Consider the following 12,576-nt stretch of genomic DNA (forward strand, 5'->3'; position numbering starts at 1 on the left):
AAAATTATAATGATCAATCTATTAATTACACTAAAATTTAATTTTTGAAAATTTGACTGCAAATGAATGGATCTTCAATGGCATAGGCCTCAAAGAAGAAAAAGAAGGCATAAGCCTTAAAATATCAATAAGAAACTTTAATTATTTATTTTGTAATTCTGTATTTAATGCACAGTTTTCTGAACTTTACTTGGACTTTAGCTCTGTGTAGTTCACTTCAACAGTTTGTTATAGGAACAATATGATTGTGTTTCATCTTTCTCTTTCTAGTCAACAAAGTTCAAGTAAAGCTAAGAAAGAAGAAAAATTCACATAAATGATAAAAGTCCTTTCTCTTTTTGACCCTTTTCTTCTTGTTTTTACTCTCTCTCTATTGCATTGAGCTTAAGCTACAGTACAAATGAAATCACATCTATTTATAGTTTAGCCTTCTTAACTTCTCAGAATCTGTCCAAGAAAACATCAGTTGTCTTGTTAGAGAAGAAAACACCAAGGAAATGACACTTCTGGCTTTCATTTCTGGGACCTGAAACTGACCTTACTGTTGGCTTCTTCTTCAACTGATATCAATCAAGAAGAAGCATATAATGAATCACAAGTACTTCTTGTGCTAGATAATTATGGCTCAACAGGTATCATTTTGTATTATCCCTCATGGGCTGTCCCTTAGATCTTTTTTTTTTTTTTAACTTACTGTTTTAGCTTTTTTTCTGAGTTTTTGAATGTGGGTTTGTGTTTTTTTGCTATAATTTTCTTTTGTCACATTGTCATTGTTTCAGATGATAGTACAATTATCTTCTGTTTGATGCAGAAGCTAGGGTTTTGATGATGTAGTGATTATGATTGAACTGTAGGAAGAAGGATGGCCTCTGGGCTTGCAGCCTCTGAATGTAAGAGTTGGTTTATCAAGAAATGATGAATTTTCTGGATCAGTATCATTCAAAACTTTACTCACTGGTTCTCCAACTTCCTCTACAGATTCCTCATCAGATTTAGACACACAGGTTTGTGTTTAGATTCAGAAAATCTATGTAATCTTTTTGGCACCTAAATTTCACAGAAGTCATAATTTCTTTTTAGTCACGATTTGGCGCCCTTATCACAATTCACTGCACAAGCATTTCATTGAGTTGGGCCTGGTGAACTATTCCTTGATTTTTGACTTTCAAAAATATCATCTTGGCTTTGTTGTATATTGATAATTCCTAGAATTATTACATATTATTGTTTGAGTTTTACACTAAAATTTATGAATAAATACTAAAATTTTGTCATTAAAATTTTTAGTATATAATTTTTATGGTAATTAGTGGTGAGTTTTATTCGCTATATTTTAGTAGCGAATTTTATGCATGTAATAGTGATTTTTATCCCCAAGTAGTATTTTTCATACGGATTTATTTTCTTTCATTATATTTGTAGAAATCACTATTCTATTTGACACATTTCCTAATAAAAGGAAAGAATTACTAAAATTTAAAAGTCTAATTTCTTGTATTGATATAAGCAAGTTGATCTCTCTGATTGTCTGAATGAATACTTCAGTCTACAGGATCTTTCTTCCATGACAGAAGCATTACCCTGGGAAGCCTTATTGGTGTTTCCAACATATTGGAATTTTCCAGGAAACCATCAAGGGTAAGGAAAGTGGAAGGATTAAAGGAATCAAAAAGCAACAAAAAACACAAAACATGGCTTTTCTCTTTATGTTCAAGAAACACAACTGATGCCCAAAGTGTGAACAATCCTCCTTCTCTTGCCCATTTTCTTGCTGTAGAGAGAAGAGCTGCCAATGAATACAGAAGGAATCAAAGCCCTAACAACTCACTTTTTGTTAATGGCGAAATTGCTCCTCCAAGAGTGAGACCATGGCATGAAACTGATGCTGAAAGGAGAAGAAATGGAGGGTTGGGACACAGCAGTGGACATGGAGTTCCAGTCCTATTTTCTTGCATGTGTGGAGAATCCTGTTAGAAATTAACTAAGCTTCTCCAAATGTTTTTGTTGTCTTCTATTGATGATTTGATTTTATGTCTAAGGGAACCGAAAAATAAACTTTAAAGTTTTGTTTGTTCTTCAGAACTGAAAATTTATATATTCATATTTTAATTTTATAATCAATTAAATTTAAATAAATTTTTTCTTGCAACAAAATTAGAAATCTATCCCATGATTTGATTTACTTTTTAGATTAAATATTAAATTTCATTTTCTATTATATACCCTTTAATTAATTCTATATAAATATTTAATTTAAAAATTAAATTTATCGATTATATTAAATACACCCAATTTAAAACTAAAGCTGTCCTCATGGTATTTGAAAATGAGAGTCTTCATTTTAATTTATTAAAGCATGCCTGTCTGTCTACTGTCCACAAGGGAAACATCATCTCTACTTAATGGCAACTTGTTTTTTTTTTTTTTAATTTTTCTTGAAAATTTATGATATTTTTGCTTGTGAGATGTGAAGTTGAAGACTTTAGAAGTCCACTCTCTGTTAAATTAAAAAAAAAAAAAAAAAATTCAGCTGTGATTTGTCTTATCCTACCCACCTAATTAAACCCATATGACCAGCTTTCAGATTCATGTGAAAATTTTGAAACTTTTCCCCTGCTTTCTCTGGAAAATAAATTTTCCAGCATTTAATTTTCTTTCCAAATTTTTTAATCAGTAGATATTCCAAAAAAAAACTCCCATTCTTTCAGATATTTTGCTCTTAGGTCACTTAACATATTATATTAGTGATAATCTTTTTGACTTAATGATAGCATCTGCTTGATTTAATTAAACAACAAAATTTCAATTATTTTCTTAGAAAGAATGAAGACTTTATGTAAAATGAAATTTAAATAATTGTAAAGCAAAAGAAAGAAACATTTTTCTTTTGTAAATATCTATATTATTCAATAATAAATAAATAATATCAATTATTACTAAAAGATTTTTATATTTTATACTATCAAACCCTTAAATTTTTATAAAAAATTAATCAATTTATTGTTATGTTATTTTAATCCCTCTATCTCAATAATTAATACTAAAACATATTATTTTATTTAATAAAAATTTAATAAAAAAAGCTAGAGCCTTCGTAAGTTTAAAAGAAATAGAAGAATAAATAATTAATTTTGATAAATATATTCTTAATTTATGTTTGTTTTGTAGAAAATATGTTTTCTATATTTTTAATATTTAAAATACTAAAAAAATGAGTTAATAAAAATATTTTTTAGTTCTGGAGAATTCTAAGTTTTTTAATAAAATTATTTCATCTTTTAAAAAGCAAGTTATTTTTAAAATTTAAAAATTTTATAAATATTATAATATATAAATCATAACATTTTTATTGTTTATACCGTAATTAATAATGAATAATAAGTTATTATTTTTTTAAAAAAAAATATTTCTTTTATAACATCAGATATAAGTTATTATCCATAAATAATAGGAAGCTCAATAATATTTTCTTTTCTCTGATGTGGACTCAGCTCTCTTCCACGTGTCCACCTATTCATGTCAGATCATGTTCATAAGGGTCCCCCTTCATCCACTGTGTTGCAGATTCACGTGACAACCATCCTCTTAGCAGGCTTTTCTTTATTTTGACTTGTAATAATAATAATAATATTCCTTAAGGGAGATAAAGATAATTTTTTAATATATTTAAAAATTATCCTTTTTAATATATTTTAAAAAATAAAATAAATAAGAATTATAGATTGGAGAAAATTGATTTTTAGCGTAATAGATTGGAGAGATTCAATCATTTCTTTTAATTATTTTTAGCGTAATAGATTGGAGAAAATTGATTTTTTTTTTTTTTTTCCCCTTTTGAAGAAGAAAGGGAATTTCTTTGTTTCACCGATTCAGGCACCTAACAAATTACAAAACCCTCAAAATAATAAGCAATGCTACTTCAATCTCAAGTAAACAAGATGATACACCAATATCATCCACAGCAACCATATTACCAAACTTACCAACCCAAACCTGCAACTCACATCTCTTTGCTTATTCCCCAAATCTACATAGCAAATGGACCTCTCTCTCTCTCTCTCACTCTCTATATATATATGAGCTATATATATATATATATACTAACTGGGTCCGGCACCGACATCCATTACTTTGATAATTTTGCACTTCTTTGGAGCACAAGTAAAGGAATCCTAGATTGCTACTTGAAATCTTTGATTTCCAAAATGCTATTATCATTAAGGCTTATCGATCCATTCATTGTCTGCGGCGATTCTTCCTGAACCCCGGCCACCCATTTTTCCGAATGGACTCATTGCTGATAACCCCTTGAAGCTGCTGCTTCCCTCGCTGCTGAAGTTTCGTGACTTCCTTGCCTTTCTCATCTTTGGTGAACCGATATCGCCAATGTCTTGATCAGCATCATCACAATCCTTGACTTTAGCAACCACTAGGCGGACAATGGTGCTTCGGCAGAACGGGCAAACTGGAGGGTTTAGGCATGCGGTTGTTGGGTTTGGCTTATTATGGCAACATAGGGCTAGTGTGCATTGTGCACACATTTGGTGACCACAGTCTTGTACTTCAATTGTGCAAACTTGCTCAAAACATATGCAGCACAGCTCCGCATCGCTCGCCTGCATTACATAAAGGCCCAACACATTAATTAGCCCCAAAATTTCTATTTCCACAGAAAAATAGAACTGTAAATGATGATAATGAATTGAAGAACAAGTACCCAATTGAAGATTTTGAAACTCATAACAAATTCAGTCCGGACCAGAATTTATTTTACCTCAGATATATTGTCGTCTGCCCCAATATCAGAATGTGATGGGGACGGAAGGGAATAAGAAGTTCCCTTCAAGATGTTCTTCTCCCTCTCCCTGTTTGCCTCCATTAAAGCATGTTCAAGAAGAGTTTTAGCCTCCTGATTAAGCTCACTGATGAACTTTAAAGGTGATGGCCAGACAAGAGGCTCAGCTGAAGAAGGATTGAGTAGGGCTGCACAAGCTCCATGCTTATGCTTCAAGGCGACCAAATAGGGTATTCTCCTGTGATGGATGATTACATTAGTATCTATTATCCCAATGAGGATGTGCCTTCTACTTAAGAAGTAACTGAATTATCAAATATGACATTTCGGGTGGTGAAAAATCATTTAAAAGGACTAGATACATAAATGATAAGGACCCATCATCAAAAGGATGATGGAAAAAGATTGAGCTATACCCAGATGAATCTCTTTGAAGGCGATCCGCACCCCACGCCAGCAATTCGCGAATGCAATCAATAGATCCGCCTCTGGCTGCCAAATGAAGAGGAGTGCTCCCCGGGCAACTGTAAATAGCATTTAATGTATCAATAAAACAAGACAAATCACATCCTCGTATAACAGAGGAGTAAGAAAACATATCCATTTAACCATTACCCAAATCCGCCTGTTGAAGCACAGACAAGAGCTCCATTGTCTAACAAAATACGTACACATTCGGGTCGTCTTTGACGAGCTGCCAAATGCAATGGTGCAGCTCCTCTGCCATCCCTAATATTGACGAACCGTGCATATCCCCTAGATTTGAAGCATAATCAATTAAAAGAGGGAGAATTTAATCAATCTTGAGAAACAAATGATAGTTACCAAGAGACAGCAACAGGGCTAGATTGAGCAGCAGAGAGTACAGCTTGAAGGCAATCAGAATGGCCATAGTAAGCAGCATAGTGCAAGCAAGTTCTTCCATTAAGTGAATCAAACTTCAAAATCTGATTAAATCACAAATTAAAGATTACCCTATATCCAAAGCTAAAATCTATAAATAGAAGAAATAGAACATTAAAATTTCGACATACATTTGCTCCTGCTTCGATTAGCTTCTTCAAACAGCCGATTTTGCCATGCATTGCAGCCAGCATAAGCGGAGTCTACACCATTTACAATCAACAAAACAAAATTACTGTTAAGTAAAAGAAAAAGTAAACCACAAGATCAAACGATTCAAAGAAACTGGGATTTCACATTCATAAACAATCAGAAAAACTTACCTGTTTGTGACGATTTACAACATCTGGATCCACAGATCGCTCCAAAAGCATAGACAAAATCTACAAATCACCCAAAAAATGCATTAGCATTCTCCAAAACTAGAAAAAAAAACCATTAACCAAAAGCAAGAGAATCTCAAGAAAAACACTAAACTTTAGGCACCAATACAAAAACCCCACAAGTCCACACAAAAACACCAAAATTGAATAAAACACTAGCGAAAACCAAGCAACCCACCTCGATCCGGCCATTGGCAGCAGCAATATGGAGTGCAGATTGGCGATCATAAGAAGTAGTTTGGTGCGTGAGAGATGGGTCTCTCTCGAGCATAGCCTTTACAGTGTCCAAGTCACCAGACTGCACGGCACTGAAGAGCCCATGTTCTTGAGTAGCTGCACAGCTGAGTCCCTGTCCCATATCTACACTCTCCCTAAAACCAGGTGCCCACTTGGCTTAGCCACTAGACCCCGGCGTCACCGGAGAGGCGGTGCACCACTGTCCTCCGCCACCTTCTCCGATAAAGAGAAACGGTGGGTGGCTCTTTCCGCGTTTGCCTAATGAGGAAAAGTTCCCATCTTTAAGTAGTACTACTCCCCTCCAGGGACGAGCCTAGAGAGAGAAAGTCTTAGTATTGGAGTTTGGAGCTGCCCGGAGGCTGACCGTGTCAGTAAGTATTTGCAATAACGGGCAGCAGTCAGATATTTGTTCGCGCAGTTCGTAGATTCCACAAAACAGTAAATTACGTTTTTTGCCTAAATCTGAGCTGCTGATTGATCTCGACCGTTGAAACTCGCAGTGCTTTAATATTAACCGTTGGATTTGAAGGATGATAAGTGAAGGAGTAAATAGTAAATTTAGGGGTTAGTTACTTTTGCGGCGTTGTTGATATTTGCAATTATTCAGTGAGCGGCACGGGGCTGTTTGGAAGCTAATTTTACTAATTTACCCTTAGTTGTTGGTGATTATTACACTTGGTGGTCTTTGTCTGCTTTCAATACTACTTAGCTCTTACCAATAAAATGACGGTGACACAGTCTCTGATGTTATACATCAAATGACAATTTTGCCCTCACAAGAAATGTCAACATTTTTTTTTTTTATAAAGCAAAATATTTTCTTTAAAATTGTTAGATTTTTATTCACTTCATCCAAGTTCTCTTAAAAGTACTTATTTCGGCTTTATTTTTTCTCAAAGATTAAGAAATAGTTATTTTAGTTAAAAAGAATCATTAGCGTTCTAAATATATCTATTTTTAATATAAAAATAAAAATATTAAATTTACTTGAAACAATAAAATTATTATTAATAATATATAATTTAAATTACCATTTGATAAATATTTGAAAAATGATTATATTGTAATATCATTAAATTAGCAATCGTAACATTTTTGCTAAAATCATCAAATTAGTAATATGTAGCAATTTTTAATAAATAATATAAAATCAAAGAAATGATTAATAATCATTAACAATGTACAATTAAATAGTGTTTTTAAAGTATTATTATATTATTTAATTAACCATTAGGTTAAGGTATAGCTGCTTTACTTTTTCACCGAAAGCTTAGAGTAAGGAAAAAAAAAGGAACATTAAAATTTGAATTTGATGTTTGTAAATTGAAAGAGTCTTAAAGGAAGTGCTTGGAAAAGTAAAAATAAATAAAAATAAAAATTCAAAAGCAATTAATTCAAAAAAAAAAAATTCAAAAGCAAGCTCTTCGACAATAACTCACCAAACTCCATAATAAAATCAAACCCTAAAGCAAATTTCCTTCCGAATTACTTGCTCCAATGACCTTTACTTTAGCATGGATTTTTATTTCTAACTGTGATTTCCAAGCCAAAGCAAAGTATAATATAATTGAATAATGGACCCGAAACTCCTCATTCAATTATCCATTAACTCTTATTTTTAATCAAATAATGTTAACAAAATCAAAATAATGATATAGTTAGAATAAAATTGTATTGTGATTGACTGTAAAATAAAAAAGTTGAAATAGCGAGTATCAACAGCGGCTATTTCGACGCTCAAGTCAATAATATGAAGAAAATAGTGAATAAAGAACTTAGAGAATATTTATGTGGAAAAATAGTATATTTATGTCTCTAATATTATTCTTCTTTTATACTGTAAAAAAATAAAAATAAAAATAATATTTTTTGATAATTCAATAATGATGTCGCTAGTTGCTTTTTGAAAAATATCACCAATTAAGAAATTGATGATTCCGCGATTATAGATGTAATTGAATATTTTAATATGTATCTGATAATAGTAATTTTGTGTTGAAATTTATTTTTTTTTCAAAAAAAGATAAATTTTAATAATGGATCGGATATTGAGATATTTATATATTTATTTTTTAAGTGAGACCACATTACTCACTTATCAAATTTTTATTATATGAACTATTTAATAACGATTTAAAACTTATTTTAAATGATTATCATATAGCAATATATTTTACATCATCAGAATAGTAATGAAAACTAATTTCATAGGATAATTGCTACTATTTAGAGATCCCAATCATATTTAATATAAATTTGACAAAACTATTATATAAAATAATAATATTAAAATCTTTCTGAATTTTACAGCGAAAAATTAAAAATATAAAATTTTATTTTTATAAATTTTTCATTGAAATATTGATTAAAAATCTAAATAAGTCATCCCCTATAATTAGTTATATTATGTAAGAATTAATATATTATATTAATTTTTTATTATTAAATAAAATAATTTTTTAAAAAAATCATATTTCGATAAACGTGGACATCGAAAAGAGTAAATAAAAACGTATTTTGCATTATTATTCTCCTGCAAAATCATTGCTAATAAAAGACTGCAAATTTAAAAAGAAAAAAAAATGCAAGCAAATAACATTCTCTTGAATATATGTGAACGCGGATGGTAACTTTGCCAAATTTCAAGGGAAATTTTGTCTAGTAGCTTAGATTGCAAGACTTGATGGGCGTCATGTGTTTGTTGAATCATAAAATAACCTAAAAAATGTGTGCAAAAAAGAAGTAAAATCAGACACATGGGAACTAAAAGACAAGACCTAAAACTTCAAAGTGGATTACAAATCAACATTGTAAAATAACGGATTTACGATTTCAACTCTCCAGTCTAGGAAAGCAAAACCGTGGAAGGGTGTGAGCGTTACGTCCGTTTGTAGTCCGAGATGAGATCAGTAGTATGGGAAGAAATTATAGAATTATAATTTTTTATTATTATATAAATTATAATTATTAGTTATATGTCCTACCTTTAATCAAAATTCCCAAGAATAATAGAAAATTAATACTCAATTTTTTTTTTCTTTTAATATTTAAAACTGTTCTAAGATTTTTTGATATTTGTAAAATTTATAATTTGTGATAATCTAATCAGACAAACGATCTCATATTTTTTTCTGTAAAAATATATTTATTTTTTTATATTTAATATTTTATTTGTTTAAATATAACCTATATTAATAAAAAATAAAATTTTTTACTAATTTTTATCAAATTTTCAAATCCCTCATTACTGATAAATCTAAAAAAATAATTTAAATAAATTTTTACAATATTAATAACATATAAATTTATAAGATATAGATTGGTAATACATTTCAATTTTTATAGGTAAAATATTGAAGGAATCAATATACAATAAAAAAGAAAAAAGAAAAAACCTTTGCCAGTTTCAGTTCTAATTCAAAAAACAGAGACTCGTCCACAAATCGATCTTCAATAGACATTTTTGTTCAGTTTATAAATAAAAATCATAGTAACCGATTTAATTTAAAATTTAATCAACCCAAATTGATTTATAGTCTAAATTGAACCGCACGGCGGCCGCTTTATGTGTTTGTGTGTCGATGTGGTGATGGAACATGAACTCAGATTAATTCTCCAACAAAAGGATATGCCATTAACAAAAGCTTCATACTCAAAATAGACAATTTGATACTTTCGATCTTCAATTACCAGTAATGATTTTTCACTGATGAAGTCTAGTAGTGCAGCATGTTTATTTTTAGCAGTAACAAAAGCTTCATACTCAAACGTACCATATAAAAAGGAAAAAAGAATCAAATCCACCAAACTAAAGAAGGCAGTGGAAACGCATGAGTTGAAAATTGGAAGAGCATCGCAAATTGGCAATGGAATAATAAAAAAAAAAAAGATTGATGCAAAGAAGGTGACAACTTAACTAATCAAACTTTATCTTTTAATATACATTATTCAATACTTATTTCTTCTAAGCTAGTTCAACCTTTCCAACAAACTTAAATATTTTTTTTAATAATATATTTAATTTTCAATTTGATGGGACTTTCTTTCAATCCCAGTTTTAATACAATAAATTAATTTAAAGAAAATTAAGATTATATTCGTTGGTTACATTACACACCATATGCCAATTATTAATTTCTTAATTAAACTTTATCTTATAAATTTAATAATCATACATAATTATCTTCCCTATTTGCTCATCATGCCATGGATTTGAACTTTCTTTTAGCTTTTCAATTGACTGAAATATATCTAAAATAACTATTTTATTGATAAAGAAATAAAAAATAAAAAATAAAATTTTGAAAATATAAAAATATATTTATTGATAATGACAATATTAAAATATTAAATAATAAATCTCTTTTAATTTGATAATCATGAAATTGATACCATTTATCTTTAAGAGATTTTCGTCAACACGTGATCACCAAATTTTCACTAATATGTATAATTTTTTATTTTTTTAAAGAGATATTTCCCAAATTGCATATCTTTACTTTACTGAGGCAAACAGTTTTTGGCCTTTTGGAGGAAAAGACTAATGAAAGAAACTAATTTATATTTTGATAAAATTTAGAGCATTAACATATAATTGAGTTAATTTTCCATTTAATAATTAATAGTAGAAAATGACGCGAGTTTCCTTTTACGATCTCTTTGTGACTCGATACTCTCGTTTTTTTATTTTTCTTAAACCTAACTTTTTATTTTCTTTTTTCATGAAAAACGATTTGCGTCAATTGACTATCGATAAAAAATAAAATATTGTTATCCGTATTAAGAGTTTCAGATATATTACGATCGTCACTTATAATTTTTGTATGGTAGAGATATTTCTCACATACAATCCAATTAATTTTTAGAATATACAGACCTCTTTGACATATTTATGGTATCTTTTAGAGTGGATGTTGTTGTGTTTGATAAACTTGATGAGGAGATTGTATCCCCAATAAATGATAATGCTAAAAAAAGGCCAAGAAATACTAAACATAACGTTGTTACAGGTTTTCCTTCTCTCAATAGGATACCTCTAATAACACCCCTGTGAATGTTAATTTGACAGGCAACAGTGAAGCGGCTCATCCCATCAAAGGTCGGGAGAGCCAAAAGCAATGATCGTCCTATGTTGGAACTGCCGAGAACTCGGCAATCCTCGGACAGTTAATGCATTGAAGGATTTGGTTACTAGTTACAAGCCGAATATTTTATTTTTGATGAAAACAAAAACTTTTAGTTCTCGTATGAAATTTTTTCGTAATTTTTTACATTTTGATGGTTGCTTCTAGTCAATAGATAAGGATTGGAAGGAGAATTTTGTTTAATGTGGAAGAGTCATGTATTTATTTCTGTAATTGACTTTTTTTCAAAATTTATTGATTCGGTTGTTTCGAAATATAATGTTCAATAGAAGTTTACTAGTTATTATAGATTTCCGGAATTGCCACGACGACGTCAGTTTTAGAACCTTATTCGAGCTTTATCTCATAGAAGCTCTCTTCCGTGACTTTATTTGGGAGATTTTAATGATTTATACTCGAGAGATAAGAAGAAATGAGGGGTATCTTTGTCAAATTATCTTATGCAGGGGTTTAAACAAGTATTTGAAGAGTATTTTTGCCAAATTATCTTATGTAGAAGTTTGATTTTGAATGATCTAGAGGATCTATTAGGTATAATTATTTTTCTATTTGAAATGATATTATTTTTTTATTTAATATAATTTTATTAATATAATCAGTGATTTTACTTTTAAAAAAATAATTAATTATAAAAATTGAAAATTATGGTATAATTTGGACAGGAAATTTTAACAACTACAACTTGTTGAAGATTCTAAAGTAGATTCCATCGAGATCAGGCCACAAAATCTCTGAGATAATTGAATAAGAATATGAAAAAAAATTAATGTTTATATTACTTTATATTTTAATTTAAACGCTTAAAATAAAAAAATTAATATTTTATATTATTTTATATTTTAATTTAACATTTAAATTTTAAATGATTTGATTAATATAATATAGAAAATAAATAATAATTCTTTTAAGAATATATGTATATATATAATAGAGCAGAAATAATTGAACTGAGGAATCTGCAGCATCAGGCTTTTTGTGAAACGGCATGAGCATGCATTATTGCATATGATACCTCGAAAACGAATCACGTAACCTCTCTAGGTTTTTTCTCTCTCTAGGAACTCCATTCTAAAAACAAGAGTTTCTACATCTGCCTCTGCTTCTTGTCTGTTTT

General features: G+C 29.7%; 2 protein-coding genes across 5 annotated transcripts; one reads left to right on the forward strand and one right to left on the reverse strand.

Annotated features, from left to right (window-relative positions):
• Window positions 1-331: 331 nt before the first annotated feature.
• LOC110626976 (uncharacterized protein At3g17950) lies at window positions 332-2,078 on the forward strand. Of its 4 annotated transcripts, none has more exons than XM_043961659.1 (4): window positions 332-632; window positions 780-890; window positions 979-1,004; window positions 1,546-2,078. In XM_043961659.1, exons 2-4 carry the CDS (start codon window positions 863-865, stop codon window positions 1,972-1,974), a joined length of 483 nt encoding a protein of 160 aa, XP_043817594.1. In that variant the 5' UTR covers window positions 332-632; window positions 780-862; the 3' UTR covers window positions 1,975-2,078. The 4 variants fall into 4 exon arrangements, with proteins under 4 accessions (XP_043817594.1, XP_021628879.1, XP_021628880.1 ...); XM_021773187.2 differs by having other exon boundaries at window positions 812-890; XM_021773188.2 differs by having other exon boundaries at window positions 855-890.
• Window positions 2,079-3,902: 1,824 nt separating this feature from the next.
• On the reverse strand, window positions 3,903-6,631 carry LOC110626919 (putative E3 ubiquitin-protein ligase XBAT31). The gene is made up of 8 exons (XM_021773109.2): window positions 6,260-6,631; window positions 6,022-6,081; window positions 5,830-5,901; window positions 5,621-5,742; window positions 5,411-5,551; window positions 5,212-5,319; window positions 4,775-5,033; window positions 3,903-4,616 (listed from the first exon to the last, which is right to left on the reverse strand). The coding sequence occupies exons 1-8, from the start codon at window positions 6,437-6,439 to the stop codon at window positions 4,218-4,220; spliced, it is 1,341 nt and encodes a 446-aa protein (XP_021628801.1). The 5' UTR covers window positions 6,440-6,631; the 3' UTR covers window positions 3,903-4,217.
• Window positions 6,632-12,576: the final 5,945 nt, after the last annotated feature.

The sequence above is a fragment of the Manihot esculenta genome, chromosome 11 (assembly GCF_001659605.2).
Source record: "Manihot esculenta cultivar AM560-2 chromosome 11, M.esculenta_v8, whole genome shotgun sequence".
Classification (NCBI taxonomy): Eukaryota; Viridiplantae; Streptophyta; class Magnoliopsida; order Malpighiales; family Euphorbiaceae; genus Manihot; species Manihot esculenta.

What these genes read in the sequence shown, in the direction of transcription:
- LOC110626976 (XM_021773186.2), top strand. An exon ending in CATCAGATTTAGACACACAG is followed by an intron (nt 1,005 to 1,545) that starts GTTTGTGTTTAG and finishes TGAATACTTCAG; the next exon opens with TCTACAGGATCTTTCTTCCA.
- LOC110626919 (XM_021773109.2), bottom strand. Translation starts at nt 6,439, where the DNA reads ATGGGACAGGGACTCAGCTGTGCAGCTACTCAAGAACATGGGCTCTTC. An exon ending in TTGTAAATCGTCACAAACAG is followed by an intron (nt 5,902 to 6,021) that starts GTAAGTTTTTCT and finishes TAAATGGTGTAG; the next exon opens with ACTCCGCTTATGCTGGCTGC. An exon ending in CTTCAAAGAGATTCATCTGG is followed by an intron (nt 5,034 to 5,211) that starts GTATAGCTCAAT and finishes CATCCATCACAG; the next exon opens with GAGAATACCCTATTTGGTCG.